Raw genomic sequence first — 20,000 nt, 5'->3', positions numbered from 1 at the left:
CCGGGAGATTTTCGGGAGGGGCAATGAAATTTGTGAGTCTCCGGGAAAATCGGGAGGTTGAAACCGATACAGATAATTTCCGATATTACATTTTAAAGCATTTATCGGCCGATAATATCGGCAGGCCGATATTATCGGACATCTCTAGTCATTTTTACTACTTTATGTTTACGGTGCAAGGCTGAACTTCTTTGCGCATGTGTATGCTAGCGGCCCCACCTGCGCCCACAGAGACAAAGAGGGTTGATGACAGACAAGAGGGTTCACTCCGTTTATTTAATTTTGCTGTAGAACAAAAATGCCATATGCTGACACTGTTGCAAAGAGTGAGCCCTCTTGTTTCTTGTTTGGAAGTAACATAAGAACAAAACATTTTTTTATTTTCAAAATGTATTTTTTGATGAATTATACCTCAACCAGGATTGATTGAAACTTTTATTAGTAGATTGCACAGTACAGTACATATTCCGTACAATTGACCACTAAATGGTAACACCCGAATAAGTTTTTCAACTTGTTTAAGTCGGGGTCCACGTTAATCAATTCATGGTAAAAAATACATGCGCCCAACGTGGAGGTAATGTTTTCGCTGGGGTTGGTCTGTTTTGTTAGTTAGCAACGTAGTTCAAAAAGTTATAAGGAGATGTCAGAAATGGTATAAGGAACAAGTGATTACACTTTGGAGCTGATCCGAATCACCGTCTGGATTCAGGATTTTTTTCTTAGGGTTTCTTTAATATTGGGAGATAGGGCCTAGCAGAGGTGTGTGCACTCTCTGCCTTTTTTGTCTAAACTTTTTTTAATGTTTTGTGATGTTATTAGATAAATATTGATTTTTAACCGCGCCAGATGTTTTTGTAGTGTAGAGCTAGTCAAGTGTGATGTATAGCACGTAAACAAGGAAGCAAACTATCCCTATTTTTTCTAACCTAAAAAGCTCCATTGGGTAAACAAATGGATTGGACTGTGCACCACCATTGTGTAGCCGACTTGTATTTCCATGGTTTGTGTTCCCAGCTTTTCATGAACTTGTGCTTTCACTCCTGGCAGAGGTCGGCCCCCTCCCCCCATTGAATGCCTAGCAGACAGATGCTTTTATGTTTGCACAAGCCTAGAAAACCTAACCGGCTTCTGTTTAAAGAAAAAAAAAGGGCCTGGATGAACAGAAAGAGTGTCACGAGTAGGCCGTGCACATGCAGAGAGAGAAAGGTGGAAAACGCATGTTAGCTGCCATTCATTTTCTTCATGGCGGAGTGGAAAAACAGGCTCTGTGAGGAAGAAACCGAAGGCTGGCTTTGGACACATGTGCAAGTACTTCAAAGACACAGATAAGACTGTTCTTGGATTATAAATGGAAAGCAATGAGTCAATGAAAGGGAGATGAACACGAGGAGATTTTAGTTGCTAATACAGCAGTTATTACATGAAATGAAGCATACATTTTTCAATGGAGCTCATATACTGTACTGTATGATTGACAGGTCCTGTGCCTCAACGTGCGTGTGCATGCCTGTTAAGGGTCAGGTGAATCGATCCAAATTCCAATGGTACCGAAACCAACGGTAGAATTGGATTTGGATTGATACTGGTGTGATACAATCGATTATTTTACTTTTCTCCAAAGTTTTGGGAGTGACTTGAGTTTGTTGCTTCTGCTGCCACAGTATAAAAAAAAATAACACAACAAAATTAGTATTATTTTTTAATTTATTTTATTTTACAAAAAATCTAAAATGAAACAGCAAAAGCACACAGTTTAAAGGCCTACTGAAATGAAATGTTCTTATTTAAACGGGGATAGCAGGTCCATTCTATGTGTCATACTTGATCATTTCGCGATATTGCCATATTTTTGCTGAAAGGATTTAGTAGAGAACATCAACGATAAAGTTCGCAACTTTTGGTCGCTGATAAAAAAGCCTTGCCTGTACCGGAAGTAGCGTGACGTCACAGGTTGTGGAGCGCCTCACATCTGCACATTGTTTACAATCATGGCCAGCAATAGCGAGAGCGATTCGGACCTAGAAAGCGACGATTACCCCATTAATTTGAGCGAGGATGAAAGATTCGTGGATGAGGAAAGTGAGAGTGAAGGATTAGAGGGCAGTGGAAGCGATTCAGATAGGGAAGATGCTGTGAGGGGCGGGTGGGAGCTGATATTCAGCTGGGAATGACTAAAACAGTAAATAAACACAAGACATATATATACTCTATTAGCCACAACACAACCAGGCTTATATTTAATATGCCACAATCCGCATAACAAACACCTCCCCCCTCCCGTCCATATAACCCACCAATACAAATCAAACACCCACACAACACACTCAATCCCACAGCCCAAAGTACCGTTCACGTCCGTTCATACAGCACATATATTTCCCCAAAGTTACGTACGTGACATGCACATAGCGGCACGCATGTACGGGCAAGCGATCAAATGTTTGGAAGCCAAAGCTGTACTCACGGTAGCGCGTCTGCTATCCAACTCAAAGTCCTCCTGGTTGTGTTGCTGCAGCCAGCCGCTAATACACCGATCCCACCTACAGCTTTCTTCTTTGCTGTCTTCATTGTTCATTAAACAAATTGCAAAAGATTCACCAACACAGATGTCCAGAATACTGTGGAATTTTGCGATGAAAACAGACGACTTAATAGCTGGCCACAATGGTGTCCCAATATGTCCGCACAATCGGTGACATCACACGTAAACGTTATCATACCGAGACGTTTTCAGCAGAATATTTCACGGGAAATTTAAAATTGCACTTTACTAATCTAACCCGGCCGTATTGGCATGTGTTGCAATGTTAAGATTTCATCATTGATATATAAACAATCAGACTGCGTGGTCGGTAGTAGTGGGTTTCTGTAGGCCTTTAAGTCACACATTGCACACGTGTGTTTATATCTTGTATCCACAAATATGTTTTATCAATTCAATAATTGTATTTAACTGTTAGGAACTTAATTACAATGTAATCTATGGTGCGTTTGTGTTGCCGCTCTAATCTTGCGAGATTTCTGTGATGACGTAATACGAGAGTACCACGCGATGTAAACCAATCAGAAGCAACGTAAGGCGGGTCTTTTCGTCTTTTCCTTTCACACATACAATTCAACGCAATGTTTTCATCATGGCGACTTTCTCGTTAAATTTAGAATCTGTCCAACTCCTCTTAATGATTTTCTTTCTCAAAAGCAACTTGCGACAAATCTAGCAATTTTGGGGGATGTTTGGAGACATGAAAGCGCGTAACACTCTAATGTCCTTAACGTACAAGCGGTGCTGCTGTGAGCCTTTCCTCACAGGCCTGTCTACTGTACTGAATGTCTGCTTTTAGACATCTTGTACTGAAAACACATTTTATTGTACTTTCAAGTGCAATAACAATGAAGTCCATTCCATTCTCGTCAGAGCAGAGCGAAGCACACCCGCTCTGTGCAAAGTTGCCGCTGTTTCTGCTTTGGTTGAGACGTAAATGTAAATGTTTGATCACTGTCACGCTTCAAATAAAAACAAACCCATCGTTCATGTTAATGAGCCAGTCAATTGGTTCGTTTGTGAATATCACATCTTTTCAGTATTTTGTTCAAATTCGATACTTTTCCATCTAACAATGTACAACAAATACAAACACAACTAAACTAAGAATGTACAGAATAACATTAATTTACAGTTCTAATCATAATTTGCATTTTTAACTCACACATCCTCTTTTCTTTAAGTTTATGGATTGCAATGCCTTGAACTTGATAGTTCTACATGACATGACATTGTTCTGACATGGTGCATTGAATTTTATTTTCGGCATGCAACATTTACATCTGCATCAAATCGAATCGCATTGACTCATACTGTTTTAAAAAATATCGTTAGTGAATCGTATTGTAACCCATGTATCGAGATTTATATGGGATTGCCATTTAAGGTAGAGACGCACACTCCCAGTATACATATATGCACATGTACAGTATATATGTATGTAAATATATATATAGGATAGACTTCTATTTACCCCGCAATGGGGAAATTATATATGTATGTATATGTGTATATATCAGTGGCGGGCTGTGCGTTTCCCACATAGTGATGTCCGACCTCAATGATTACCTCTCAAAATACCATAATTTATGTCACCACATGACAATTTCTGGAGAACTACTATACAGAAACACATTTACACACTATTGGGCATTGTACAAAACGGGTTATTTTCTGGTGCATTTAAAAATTAATAAACCCGCATCAGCAATTAAAACATATTTTATGTGGTACTGTCAAAATTTAAATTGCAAAAAACATTTTAAACGTGAAAAAATAAAATATCTGAACCCACATTTCATCGACACAAGATGTAGTTTCTCTTTAAATATCCTTCTTGAAAATGGCCTTGCAAATAAATGTATATGTTGTCTTGTCTAATCATAAAAGATGCAGACGAGGCGTGTAGGCGGAGTTCTTAAAGTTTACTCCACAGCGTGCTCATCAAAAACCGGCATGTCTATATTAAACCTAAACAGGGCTACTCCGCATGCTCTTCACTACTGTGGCATGCTGGGTAATGGAGTTCTTATGTTACCTGGCTCATAACATCACATTATATATCTACCTTAGGCCAGCTAGAAGGCCTCACTGACAACAACGCATGATCTGATTGGCTATTGCAACTGTCTAACACTGTATGTGCCCGTTCGCTTACACCAGGGGTGTCCAAAGTGTGGCCTGGGGGCCATTTGCGGCCCGCAGGTCGTTTTTTAACAGCCCTACGGCACATTTTAAAAATACGATAAAAAAAAATCTAAACATAAAAAGTGGTATAAAAGAGCAAACAGGTGAAATTTAACAAGAAAATGTTACAATGTTTACTCTGAAAACACAAAGTTGCCATGCAGGTTGTTTCTTTACTTAAAAAAAAAAAAGAATCAAAATCAATGTTATTATGAATTATTGACTTATTCAAAGCTCCATTTACATCACATTGAATATTCCACTTTGAGATATTTTTATGGGAAAATGTTGCATATTTTGTGTTTGCCATTTAAAAAACAAAGTTATTTTTTTGTTTTTTTTAAAGAAGGGCCTAAAACAAAAAACAAACGACAATAAAACTTATAATTGACGGATAAATCTGAAGTTGATATTGAGACAATTGTGTTAAAAGTAAAAAAAAATGAATTTTTTTTTTTTTTTAAACTTTACTGAGCAGGACCTTTTTGGATCCCCAATCATTTTAGTGGGACTTTTTTTTTGAGTGTCATTGCTCAAAAAATAATAACTAATTAAAATCAATGTTGTTATGAGTGTTTGACCTTTTTAAGGCTTCAATTATTATATAATCTAAAATATTCAAATTTTTATTGGGTGAAAATATTGCATATATTGTGGTTGTTCCATAAGAAAACAGGATTTTCTTAAATCTTTAACAACTTTATATTGACAGATAGACCTAATGTTGGTATAGAGATTTAAACCTTGAATAATAATACTGAATAATGACACATTTTTTATATTTTTTTGACCAAAACCCTTTGATCAAACCTAAGTGGAGGCCTCAATGTATATATTTTTAAAACATATATGTATTGGTTTTTAAAATAAAAAATATCAAAATGGCCCCCGCTTGCTTTGATTTTTCAGTGTGTGGCCCTCAGTGGAAAAAGTTTGAACACCCCTGGTTTACAGCATTGCCGAATCTGAAAGCCTCTGGCAGATTTGGTTAAGCATGGCAACATAAGCTAGCTGAATTCTGATTGGATAAAAACTCTACAATATAAACTAAAAACAACAGCGCTTGAAGGAGCGTAATATGACATGAAGAGAATACTTTTAGATATTTAGGGAAAGTTAATTAAAAATTACTTTTATCTTTAATTAATTTAATTTAATTTATCTTTAATCTTTAACTTTTATCTTTAATTGTGTCAGAGGCAGACATACATTGTACTGAGGTGGCTAACTATGATGCGTTCAGTTTATCGCAGCATCAAGCAAACAATCTGAAAATTCCCGTTGTATCAATTCCTAGATATGGTCGAAACTATTTAAAGTGCACTACGCATAATAAACGCAACATTATTAATATTGCTACTTCGGATAATTTCAACAAACAATCCTCAAACAGCCCACTACCTATAATATGGGCTTTTTAAACATAAGATCATTATCTTCCAAAACGTTATTAGTTAATGAGGTCATTAGAGACAACAAACTTAACGTCGTTGGTCTCGCCGAGACCTGGCTCAAACCAGACGATTTTTTTGCGCTAAATGAGGCATCTCCTCCTAACTATACGAATGCACATGTTGCCCGTCCTCTTAAAAGGGGAGGGGGTGTCGCACTAATATACAATGAAAACTATAATTTTACACCTAACCTAAATAATAAATATAACTCGTTTGAGGTGCTCACTATGAGGTTTGTCACACCGCTGCCTCTCCACCTGGCTGTTATCTACCACCCCCCTGGGCCCTATTCGGACTTCATCAGTGAATTCTCAGAGTTTGTTGCTGATCTAGTGACGCACGCCGACAATATAATCATAATGGGGGACTTTAATATCCATATGAATACCCCATCGGACCCTCCATGCGTGGCGCTCCAGACTATAATTGATAGCTGTGGTCTTACACAAATAATAAATGAACCCACGCATCGCAACGGTAATACGATAGATCTAGTGCTTGTCAGGAGTGTCACCACCTCTAAAGTTACGATACTCCCGTACACTAAAGTAATGTCCGATCATTACCTTATAAAATTCGAAGTTCTGACTCATTGTCAACAAACTAATAATAATAATAATAACTACTATAGCAGCCGCAACATTAATGCTGCCACAACGACGACTCTTACTGACCTACTGCCTTCGGTAATGGCACCATTCCCAAATTATGTGGGCTCTATTAATAACCTCACTAACAACTTTAGCGACGCCCTGCGCGACACCATTGATAGTGTAGCACCGCTAAAGCTAAAAAGGGCCCCTAAAAGGCGTACCCCATGGTTTACAGAAGAAACTGAAGCCCAGAAATTATCATGTAGAAAGCTGGAACGCAAATGGCGTGCGACTAAACTTGAGGTTTTCCATCAAGCATGGAGTGATAGTTTAATAACTTATAAACACATGCTTACCTCAGCTAAAGCTAAATATTACTCAAATCTCATCCACCTCAACAAAAATGATCCAAAATTTTTGTTTAGTACAGTAGCATCGCTAACCCAACAAGGGACTCCTCCCAGTAGCTCCAAACACTCAGCAGATGACTTTATGAATTTCTTTAATAAGAAAATTGAAGGCATTAGAAAAGAGATTAAATACAATGCATCTCAGCTATAACTGGGTTCTATTAACACAGATACGACTGTATATACGACGGACACTGCACTCCAAAATAGTTTCTCTCTCTTTGATGAAATAACATTGGAGGAATTGTTAAAATGTGTAAATGGGACAAAACAAACAACATGTTTACTTGACCCAATTCCTGGGAAACTTATCAAGGAGCTTTTTGTATTATTAGGTCCATCAGTGTTAAATATTATTATCACTTTCCTCTGGCACTGTTCCCCTAGCATTCAAAAAAGCGGTTATTCATCCTCTACTCAAAAGACCTAACCTCGATCCTGACCTCATGGTAAACTACCGGCCGGTGTCCCACCTTCCGTTTATCTCGAAAATCGTCGCACAGCAGCTAAATGAACACTTAGCGTCTAACAATCTCTGTGAACCTTTTCAATCCGGTTTCAGAGCAAATCACTCTACGGAGACAGCCCTCGCAAAAATGACTAATGATCTATTGCTAACGATGGATTCTGATGCGTCATCTATGTTGCTGCTTCTTGATCTTAGCGCCGCTTTCGATACTGTTGATCATAATATTTTATTAGAGCGTATCAAAACGCGTATTGGGATGTCAGACTTAGCCTTGTCTTGGTTTAACTCTTATCTTACTGACAGGATGCAGTGTGTCTCCCATAACAATGTGACCTCGGACTATGTTAAGGTAACGTGCGGAGTTCCCCAGGGTTCGGTTCTTGGCCCTGCACTCTTTAGTATTTACATGCTGCCGCTAGGTGACATACGCAAATACGGTGTTAGCTTTCACTGTTATGCTGATGACACCCAACTCTACATGCCCCTAAAGCTGACCAACACGCCGGATTGTAGTCAGCTGGAGGCGTGTCTTAATGAAATTAAACAATGGATGTCCGCTAACTTTTTGCAACTCAACGCTAAGAAAACGGAAATGCTGATTATCGGTCCTGCTCAACACCGACATCTATTTAATAATACCACCTTAACATTTGACAACCAAACAATTAAACAAGGCGACTCGGTAAAGAATCCGGGTATTATCTTCGACCCAACTCTCTCGTTTGAGTCACACATTAAGAGTGTTACTAAAACGGCCTTCTTTCATCTCCGTAATATCGCTAAAATTCGTTCCATTTTGTCCACAAGCGATGCTGAGATCATTATCCATGCGTTCGTTACATCTCGTCTCGATTACTGTAACGTTTTATTTTCGGGCCTCCCTATGTCTAGCATTAAAAGATTACAGATGGTGCAAAATGTGGCTGCTAGACTTTTGACAAAAACAAGAAAGTTTGATCATATTACGCCTATACTGGCTCACTTGCACTGGCTTCCTGTGCACTTAAAATGTGACTTTAAGGTTTTACTACTTACGTATAAAATACTACACGGTCAAGCTCCTGCCTATCTTGCCGATTGTATTGTACCATATGTCCCGGCAAGAAATCTGCGTTCAAAGAACTCCGGCTTATTAGTGATTCCCAGAGCCCAAAAAAAGTCTGCGGGCTATAGAGCGTTTTATATTCGGGCTCCAATACTATGGAATGCCCTCCCGGTAAAAGTTAGAGATGCTACCTCAGTAGAAGCATTTAAGTCTCATCTTAAAACTCATTTGTATACTCTAGCCTTTAAATAGACTCCCTTTTTAGACCAGTTGATCTGCCGTTTCTTTTCTTTTCTTTTCTACTCTGCTCCCAACCCGGGGTGGACCGCTAGCCTGTCCATCGGATGGGGACATCTCTACGCTGCTGACCCGTCTCCGCTTGGGATGGTTCCTGCTGGTCCCACTATGGACTGGACTTTCGCTGATGTGTTGGACTTTCACAATATTATGTCAGAACCACTCGACATCCATGGCTTTCGGTCTCCCCTAGAGGGGGGGTTACCCACATATGCGGTCCTCTCCAAGGTTTCTCATAGTCATTCACATTGACGTCCCACTGGGGTGAGTTTTCCTTGCCCGTATGTGGGCTCTGTACCGAGGATGTCATTGTGGCTTGTACAGCCCTTTGAGACACTTGTGATTTAGGGCTATATAAATAAACATTGATTGATTGATTGATTTAATTATGATCATGATTTCTGGTTATGTTAGGCCAGCAGAGAAGGTTTTGTTGGCCCTGACGGCCCACCACTGGTATATATGTATGTGTATGTATGTGTGTGTGTATATAAGTGTGTATGCGTGTGTGTTCTGGCAATGCTTTCTTAATGGGGACATCGCTCTGTTTACACAGTCACCTTTAGGGGACCTCTGACGGTATGGGGACAAAAAAAACAGGTCCCCTAAAGGGAAAGTTTTGTATTTTATTTATGTGGTTTAAGGTAAGATAAGATCATTTTTTTATTGATCCCACAACAGGAACATTTGGGTTACTTTGTTTACGTGTTTCAAATATTGATAAAAGAGAAAAATAATTTTCTTGAAAAGTGAAACATTTGTTATCCTGGCATTAATAGCACTGTGATTCTGTATGTATATCCATCCTTAGTTAAAACTAATATATTTTTCCAAAAACAAAATCTGGTTTAGTGTTCCTTAGGATGACATTTTCATACAGCATGATTATAAAACATTATTACCTTAAAGTATGAGTCACATTAAGAATGTTCCATCCTTCTATATATGGTAGTTGGAGTTGCAGACAACTTCATTACCGCTAAATAGCAGATTTCAGTAAAGTCACAGAAGATGCAGGATTTGCTTTAACATTGAAAGGCCTACTGAAATGAATTTTTTTCATTTAAACGGGGATAGCAGATCCATTCTATGTGTCATACTTCATCATTTCGCGATATTGCCATATTTTTGATGAAAGGATTTAGTAGGGAACAACGACGAAAATGTCGCAACTTTTGGTCGCTGATTAAAAAAAGCCTTGCCTACACCGGAAGTAGCGTGACGTCACCAGAGGAAGGACTCCTCACATTTTACCATTGTTTAAATGCAGCGAGAGAGATTCGGACCGAGAAAGCGACGATTACCCCATTAATTTGAGCGAGGATGAAAGATTCGTGGATGAGGAAAGAGAGAGTGAAGGACTAGAGAGGCAGTGCAGGACGTATCTTTTTTCGCTCTGACCGTAACTTAGGTACAAGGGTTCATTGGATTCTACACTTTCTCCTTTTTCTATTGTGGATCACGGATTTGTATTTTAAACCACCTCGGATACTATATCCTCTTGAAAATGAGAGTCGAGAACGCGAAATGGACATTCACAGTGACTTTTATCTCCACGACAATACATCGGCGAAGCTCTTTAGCTACTGAGCTAACGTGATAGCATCGGGCTCAAATGCAGATAGAAACAAAATAAATAAATCCCTGACTGGAAGGATACACAGAAGATCAACAATACTATTAAACCATGGACATGTAACTACACGGTTAATAATTCCCAGCCTGGCAAAGCTTAACAATGCTGTTGCTAACGACGCCATTGAAGCTAACTTAGCAACGGGACCTCACAGAGCTATGATAAAAACATTAGCACTCCACCTATGCCAGCCCTCATTTGCTCATCAACACCCGTGCTCACCTGCGTTCCAGCGATCGACGGAAGAACGAAGGACTTCACCCGATCATCCGTGCAGTTGGCGGCTAGCGTCGGCTAGCGCGTCTGCTATCCAAGTAAGTCCTCCTGGTTGTGTTGCTACAGCCAGCCGCTAATACACCGATCCCACCTACAACTTTCTTCTTTGCAGTCTTCATTGTTCATTAAACAAATTGCAAAAGATTCACCAACACAGATGTCCAGAATACTGTGGAATTTTGAGATGAAAACAGAGCTTTTTTGTATTGGATTCAATGGGGTACCAATACTTCCGGTTCAACGATTGACGTCACGCGCATACGTCATCATATATAGACGTTTTCAACCGAAAGTTTAGCGGGAAATTTAAAATTGCACTTTATAAGTTAACCCGGCTGTATTGGCATGTGTTGCAATGTTAAGATTTCATCATTGATATATAAACTATCAGACTGCGTGGTTGGTAGTAGTGGGTTTCAGTAGGCCTTTAAGTGGTGAAACTTCCTATAAGAGGACAGCTGTAGTGCTGTATTCTGAGGATCATGTCATATTTAATTTGAACTTTTTTTTTTTTTTTTAAATGGTCCTCAGTAGTCACGTACAAATTTGTGTGAATTATGCAAAATTATTTAAATTTGGTCCCCATGAACCATATTAACTCTTTTTCCCCCAAAATCCTCAGTAAGAATGATCAGCACATTACTTCACCAATCCAGAGATTTCAAGACGTGTATGAGCTAACTGGGCAGTGGCCATTTTACCTAATTTTTTTTATGCCTCCACAACCTGTAGAAAGTGTGGTCCCCACAAGTGATGATCAAAAACTTGGTCCCCATTCGAAATGATAACCAGTATGTGTGTGTGTGTGTGTGTGTGTGTGTGTGTGTGTGTGTGTGTGTGTGTGTGTGTGTGTGTGTGTGTGTGTGTGTGTGTCTGTTGAAAATGTCAACTCCAATGTATTGGTATCAGTATGCTTATATATAGCCATACTGTCACGGTATGTACTTGATATCAGATGATCAGTTGATATCAGATTATCAGATACCACAGTGAGCTGTATCTCACACATGTACTTTAGTGAGGTGAGTTTTAAGACCCAGGAGGTGTGTCCTGCTGCTGCCTGCACTCTGCACAGCTGCTCCTCCCACTGTGGAGGCTGTTTACAAGGAAAGAGGAGCTCCTCTCTTGGCAAAAACAAGGTCTGGGACTCACAACCGAGGGGGAGCAGTGTGTTTGATGCCCTTCAACACAGGCTCTTTCTCCCTTTTCTTACTCGCCACCGCTACTTCACAATACAGCCTCGTCATCTGGGCAGAATGTTTCCCTCTATGTACCTTCTTCTACTCAGTGCAGCCTTCATGGTGGACTGCAGTGTTGGACGAGAAGGTAAATAAACTTGTTTTTTTTTTGTCTTGTGTCATCGAATGAAGAAAAAAAACCCTGTCATTTGAACGCATTTTCATGTTTAGTCTGAGTTGATATGTTGTTGTTTCCTCCAGACTGCATTAGGTCCAATGGAGTGGACTACAGGGGGCACCAATCCAGCTCCTCTTCAGGCTTGACTTGTTTAATGTGGACCAACACTTCCACTCAATATGATCCACAGACAGGTAAACACCTTTTGAAGGTCATGGTAGCCAATTAAAAGTTGTTAAATCCAGTTTTCTTAGCACAAAAGTAATGATTAATACTTCTATTGATACTAATGTCATCAGTGTTTGTGTTTATATGTTCATGGCCTATGTTGCAAAGCAGGTGTTCTTCTTGTCTTTGTTGTCTCATTCAACTCGGGAATGACACCATACCAGCCCCTGAGTTCAGCTCAGAACTAGGGAGACAAACATTTTTGCAACAAAATTCCTAAAAACATTCGAGTGCTCCTGTTGTACAGAGGAACTTGGACCACAGTAAACACATTAGCAGATCCTTGCATTGACATTTTAACCTTACTAGCAAACGGAACACTGGGGTCCAAACTTGTGCTTTACATAACTGAGGCGTTCCTCAAGGCATTCCTTTAGACCCTCTCCTTTTTGGCAGTTACACATTTTTATAAGAACGTGATTTATGTACCGTATTTTTCGGACTATAAGTCGCTCCGGAGTATACGTCGCACCGGCCAAAAATGCACAATAAAGAAGGAAAAAAACATATATACGTCGCATCTTTGGGGGAAATGTATTTGATAAAATCCAACACCAAGAATAGACATTAAAAGGCAATTTAAAGGCCTACTGAAATGATTTTTTTTTATTTAAACGGGGATAGCAGATCTATTCTATGTGTCATACTTGATCATTTCGCGATATTGCCATATTTTTGCTGAAAGGATTTATTATAGAACAACGACGATAAAGATTGCAACTTTTGGTATCTGATAAAAAAAAGGCTTGCCCCTACCGGAAGTAGCGTGACGTAGTCAGTTGCACATATACGCAAAGTTCCCTATTGTTTACAATGATGGCCGCATGAAGTGAGAGAGATTCGGACCGAGAAAGCGACAATTTCCCCATTAATTTGAGCGAGGATGAAAGATTTGTGGATGAGTAAAGTGCAAGTGAAGGACTAGTGGGAAGTTGCTGTGAGAGCCGGGGGTGACCTGATATTCAGCTGGGAATGACTACAACAGTAAATAAACACAAGACATATATATACTCTATTAGCCACAACACAACCAGGCTTATATTTAATATGCCACAAATTAATCCTGCATAAAAACACCTGCGTGTTTGTTACGCTAGCTCCTAGCTCCTCTGCTAGCTCCTAGCTCCATAGAACACGCCAATACAATTCAAACACCTGATCAACACACACAATCACTCAGCCCAAAAGACCGTTCACCTAACCCAAGGTTCATAAAGCTTATATATTTTTAAAAAGTTACGTACGTGACGCGCACATACGGTCAAGCTGTCAAATGTTTAGCAGCCAAGGCTGCATACTCACGGTACCTGATATTCAGCTGGGAATGACTACAACAGTAAATAAACACAAGACATATATATACTCTATTAGCCACAACACAACCAGGCTTATATTTAATATGCCACAAATTAATCCTGCATAAAAACACCTGCGTGTTTGTTACGCTAGCTCCTAGCTCCTCTGCTAGCTCCTAGCTCCATAGAACACGCCAATACAATTCAAACACCTGATCAACACACACAATCACTCAGCCCAAAAGACCGTTCACCTAACCCAAGGTTCATAAAGCTTATATATTTTTAAAAAGTTACGTACATATGCAAAAAAAAGTTGCGCACATACGGTCAAGCGATCAAATGTTTAGAAGCCAAAGCTGCATACTCACAGTAGCACGTCTGCGTCTGGCAGAGTAACCGTGTAATACTCTTCCATATCAGTAGGTGGCAGCAGGTAGCTATATGCTTTGTAGATGTCGGGAACATGGTTTGTCGTGATCACAATATGCAGGAGGCAGCGTGCAGGTAAAAAGGTATCTAATGCTTAAACCAAAAATAAACAAAAGGTGAGTGCCCCTAGGAAAAGGCATTAAAGTTTAGGGATGGCTATGCAGAACGAAACTAAAACTGAACTGGCGACAAAGTAAACAAAAACAGAATGCTGGACGACAGCAAAGACTTACAGCGTGTGGAGCACAAAGTACATCCGTACATAACATGACAATCAGCAATGTCCCCACAAAAAAAGATAGCAACAACTTAAGTGTCTCATGATTGCTAAAACAAAGCAGGTGCGGGGAATAGCGCTCAAAGGAAGACATGAAACTGCAACAGGAAAATACCAACAAAACAGGAAAAGCCACCAAAATAGGAGCGCAAGACAAGAACTGAAAAACTACACACAGGAAAACAGCAAGAAACTCAATAAGTCATGGTGTGATGTGACAGGTCGTGACAGTACACATACTTTGAGACAAGAGCTATAGTAATGCATGCTTGGTTATGGTTTGAATTCATATCCAACAATTGCGACTTTTTATTGTCTACTGAGTTTAATTTTTTAATGATTTCCGCTGGTGGTCTGCCTCTGCGCCTTGGCTCAAAAATTTTTGAAAAACACTGGTATAGAGAAACTTGGACCACTGTAAACACATTGGCAGATCCTTGCATTGACATTTTAACCTTGCTAGCAAACAGAACACTGGGGTCCAAACTTGTGCTTTACATAACTGAGGCGTTCCTCAAGGCATTCCTTTGAATCCTCTCCTTTTTTGCAGGTACACATTTTTACAGGAACGTGATTTATATAACTAAGGTGTTGCTGTAGCTTGTTCAACTTCTTTACTAGTAGGGTTCCATTTTAGGTCCTTTTATTTTTCATCATTTGGGCTATTCACTCGGTGGCCTTCAAAAAACTTGTGAAGGACTCACATTTTTGCAGCAGATTCTTAAAAACACTGGAGTGCTCTCATAGGGACAGTCCGGCCACCTGGTCCTTAGCTTTCTGGAAATGTGACCCTCTAAACAAGGCTAGCCATTTTTTTGGCCCTCAACATTTTGTTGCTAATTAGATTGAAAACAAATGTCAGTAATTATGGAAAATATAAATACACTTAGGCGTGATAAAGTGGCTCTAAACAACGACATAGAGCAAGAGTAGTAGTAGTTTATTTGGAACATGCTAACAAAGTTACATCAAAACCCAAATGATTTACAGCTCACAGTTCAACATGTCCGTGAGGGAGTAGGAGGTAAACAAAGCTTATTTATTCCTAGCCCTTCATTATATCGCATTCAGCAATTAGTAGAAGGTTTGTTCACTTCCTGTAATCTCAATGCTCTGCTCTAAGAAAGACTGTCAAACTTGTTTTCATTGAGGGCCACATAGCAGTAACAGCTGCCTGCATAGGGCCTCTTGTAACAGCGAATACATATGAATATTATTGTTTATGTACACAATTGCTTATGCCACAAGTGGCAAACTCAAAGTCAATCAATCAAAGTTTATTTATATAGCCCTTAATCACAAGTGTCTCAAAGGGCTGCACAAGCCACAAAGAAATCCTCGGCTCATGGGGCTTCCATCCTTTTTTCAATTTAACACAAAAAATTGCATGTTTTTTTAAACCCTAGTATTATTTGATCATGTCACAAACATTGTATTGATATATATATTCATAATTTGTTTTGTTAAAATACAGATACATCTTAGATGGCTCCTTGTCATTCTGTAATTAAGTTTGTAAAAAAATAATAAAAAAATTCAAATGGATAGGTAAATGTGTAGTAATATCATATATCAATATGTATTAGGGCTGTCAAAAATAAGTTAAATCATGTGATTAATCACAAACAATTATCGCGTTAATTATTTATCAACACAAATTAATCATACAATAATAATAATAATAATTCATGTTAAAAGCACACAAAACATACACTGAAGATACGACGAAAATTAGCCCGATTTGTAACTTTTCTTGAAAAGATGTGTCTTCAGTTGTTTTTTAAATATTTCCACATACTATGGTGCTCTCAGGTTGTCTGGAAGAGCATTCCAGAACTGTGGAGCAGTACATACAATGTATTTTGACTCTACATCTTAAGTGTGGATGGTTACCTGAAAGGTGGTATGGCTTGTCAGTGATCAGGTCAATGCGTACATTATTGCAAAGGTGAGTTGTTACCAGGTTTTGAGCAGATAAATGTAGTGCTTTCAAGGAGCTTAAAACATTTTCCAGAGAAATATCCTGAATGACATTGTGACAATAAAATTGCATTTTTGTCCAAATATTGGAGTCTTTTTTTTTAAGTGAATTTAAATTAAGCAGATAACCTGTGGTTAATCATGATTAATTCACATTCAAAAATTGTGAGTACCAGTAATCTGATTCAAGAAATTAATCATTTGACAGCTATTTATTTACATCTGAACTGCGATGTGGCCCTCAATGTATCATGTTTTCATTACCAGCCCTAAACGATGCATTATTGTTATTATATATATTTTTAGTACCGTCAAATGAGTCATTTTTTAATCATAATAATAACATTTTAAAATGTTTTATTAATCATGATTAATCACTCGCTTGCACAATTTAAATACACTTTTAAAAAGAGCCTTATATTTGGACAAAAACACAATTTTATTCTCAGAATGTCATACAGGAATAAAAAAAAAATGTTTTACTTGAATGCACATTATTTGTTTTCTCAAAACTTGGTAACAATTTTATCCAAAGTTCTGCGCTGCCTTTTAGGTAACCATCTGCGGTTAAGGTAAAAGAGCATGTACAGTCAAAATAAATGGTGTGATTAATCTGCAAATATACTGTACATGATTAATGTAATGTTTGTGATTAATCACATGAGTTAATGCGGTTCTTTTGAAAGCCCTAATTTTTTTTTACGTACAAAGTGATGGATAGGTTTCTTTGAAAATCGTAAGTCAGGGTGACAAGCAGCTGTTTGTGTTGGTGGAATGTATGTTAATATAATGTTTGTTGCATGATCAGATAATAGTTGTAAAAAAATGTAGAAATTAAAAATATATATTTGAAAAAAATGATGCATGATCAGATAATAGTTTTAAAAAATGTAGAAATTAAGAATATATATTTTAAAAAGATTATGCATGATCAGATAATAGTTTAAAAAATATATAGAAATTAAAAATATGTATAAACATTTTTTTATGCATGATCAGATATTTAAAAAAATATAGAAATTAAAAATATATATTGAAAAACATTATGCATGATCAGATATTTTTTTTAAATAGAGAAATTATAAATATATATTCAAAAAAAATTAAGTTCAAGTTGCATGATCAGATAATATTTTTTAAATTATTTAGAAATGAAAAAATACACCCGTCCATCCATCTTCTTCCGCTTATCCGAGGTCGGGTCGTGGGGGCAGCAGCCTAAGCAGAGAAGCCCAGACTTCCCTCTCCTCAGTGAATTCGTCCAGCTCCTCCCTGCTGGGAGACATAATATCCCTAACGTGTCCTGGGTCTTCCCCCATGGCCTACTACTGGCCGGTCGCGACCAAAACACCTCCCTAGGGAGGCGTCCAGGGGGCATCCTGACCAGATGCCCGAACCACCTCATCTGGCTCGTCACAATGTGGAGGAGCAGCGACTTTACTCTGATCTCCTCCTGAATGACAGAGCTTCTCACCCTATCTCTAAGGGAGAACCCCGCCACCCTATGTAGGAAACTCATTCCGGCCGCTTGTACCCGGGATCTTGTCCTTTCGGTCATAACCCAAAGCTCATGACCATAGGTGAGAATAGGGACGTAGATCGACCACAAAATTGAGAGCTTTGCTTTCCGGCTCAGCTCCTTCTTCACCACGACGGATCGATACAAAAAAATATATAAAAAATTACATGCTATTTTTTAGTCAAAATTTTAAAAAATTATTACAGGCCCAGGTCTTGAGTTTGACACCTGGGGCATAGAATGTGTTTGCCATACGGCCATTTTAGGACGCAGCAGCACTGGCAGTGAGACAAAGTGTACTACTTTTTAACACACTTGCTTTTTTCCCCTCCTCCTTTTAGGTGTGGGAGATCACAATTACTGCCGAAATCCGGACTCTTCCGAGAGGCCTTGGTGCTACATCACAGGCCCGGATGGAACCATCCAGAAGCAGTTTTGCTCCCTCCAGGCATGCCCAGGTGACCTTGAGCCTCCCTTCCTTCAGAATTATGAACAATATTTGCAGTAAATGTCACAAAACTTGTCGGAATGTGTGGATAGTTTGTTAGCCTGAAAAGTAGGTCAAGTGCTCCTGGGGAAAATCATGAGATTTTTATGCAGCTTTCAACCTAAAACAAAGTTGTCAGTCTCGTTAAAAAAAGTTAAAAGACTGCATTACTCCACGTGCAGGAAGTTTTCTATGCCAATAGTAGGTCAGTTGGTTCAATCACTGCCAGTTTTTCCCCGTCTCAAACCAACAATAACAGTCACACAGTCACGTGTAGCTCAAGTTCACTTGCACCACAACTTTTCCACGGTCACGCCTACCGGCTCTCCTCATTGGAGGACGCCGTTTGTCTCGCCTCAGAGACGGAAACTTACTGGCTGCTCCGTTTAATGACGTTGTCTTCTTCTAGTCAGGTTTGTACACAGCCAACTTTGTGCTTGCAGAGGAAATGGGTGCAGGGTGTGTGTGTATGTGTGTGTGTGGGGCAGGGGGAAGCAGATGTGAAGGCTGCTGCTTATGAAAAACACAAGAGACTTTTTTTAATGACCTCCAGAGTATCTGAAATATTTATAATCATAAGGAAGTCATCAGGAGCAGGCTGACGACTCTCCTTGCTGCTCTCCTGCGTCAGCGCCGGTGTTATTGGATCAACAACAGTAATCAGAAACCGCACTTTATGTACGACATGCTGCTCAGTCTAAAGTGGAACAAAGTGCATTATTCATATCCATGCATTATACCACTAATATGTTATTATAGCAAGAGCAGGCTTAATTGGCGCCTGAGCAGAATTTTGTTTTGAGGCCCCCTCCCCCACACCACAAAACATTTTTTTACACTTTTTCATTCATGCCAAGCTATTTTTTTAATATAAAACCCAACTTGAATTTAATTGTATGCTTGTTTTGTTCTAAAATGATTACGGATTACAGAAGTGATTAAAGAAAACACAACATATTTTTATAAAGCTTATTACATTTTGAATTTTCTAGTATTGTTGTAAATCAGATGATGCATTACATTTGTGGTATTGAATGCTATAGTTTTTGTTTAATAAATAAAGTGGCTGCTGCAAAATACGTAAACAAAAACAAAAACTACTATTGGCTCCCATTATGAGTTCGTAAACAACAACCAAAACAACCCCAAAATATTTTGTAATAATAATCTCATCACTTTAGTATCGTTTATATCAGAGGTCGGCAACCCGCGGCTCCGGAGCCGCTTTGACCACTCTGATGCGGCACAGCTGCATACTTGCCGACCCTCCCGATTTTCCCAGGAGACTTACGGATCTCAGTGCCTCTTTTAGAAATCTCCCGGGTTAAATATTCTCCAGTTATCACCTTAACAACTTAATCAAGGGCGTGCCAATATAGCATTGCTTTTTCTGATCCTCTATAGCCTGTACAAACACCGTGCCAGCCCGTCCACATGGTGTATGTAGCTTTTACTTGCACACGTAACAGACAGCAAGGCATACTTGGTCAACAGCCACACAGCTTACACTGACG

General features: G+C 39.0%; 1 protein-coding gene across 1 annotated transcript in view; it reads left to right on the top strand.

The window, feature by feature from the left end:
* Positions 1 to 20,000, top strand: part of pik3ip1 (phosphoinositide-3-kinase interacting protein 1) — a 34,411-nt gene that overhangs the window by 3,906 nt on the left and 10,505 nt on the right. The window contains exons 2-4 of the mRNA XM_062051313.1: positions 11,931 to 12,238; positions 12,352 to 12,462; positions 18,341 to 18,457. Of these exons, the coding sequence (XP_061907297.1) occupies positions 11,931 to 12,238; positions 12,352 to 12,462; positions 18,341 to 18,457 (536 nt within the window). The remainder of the gene's footprint in view (positions 1 to 11,930; positions 12,239 to 12,351; positions 12,463 to 18,340; positions 18,458 to 20,000) is intronic.

The sequence above is a fragment of the Entelurus aequoreus genome, linkage group LG06, assembly GCF_033978785.1.
Source record: "Entelurus aequoreus isolate RoL-2023_Sb linkage group LG06, RoL_Eaeq_v1.1, whole genome shotgun sequence".
NCBI classification, from domain to species: Eukaryota; Metazoa; Chordata; class Actinopteri; order Syngnathiformes; family Syngnathidae; genus Entelurus; species Entelurus aequoreus.
Note: the sequence above shows the minus strand (reverse complement) of the source record. Positions and strands in the feature narration are given on the sequence as shown.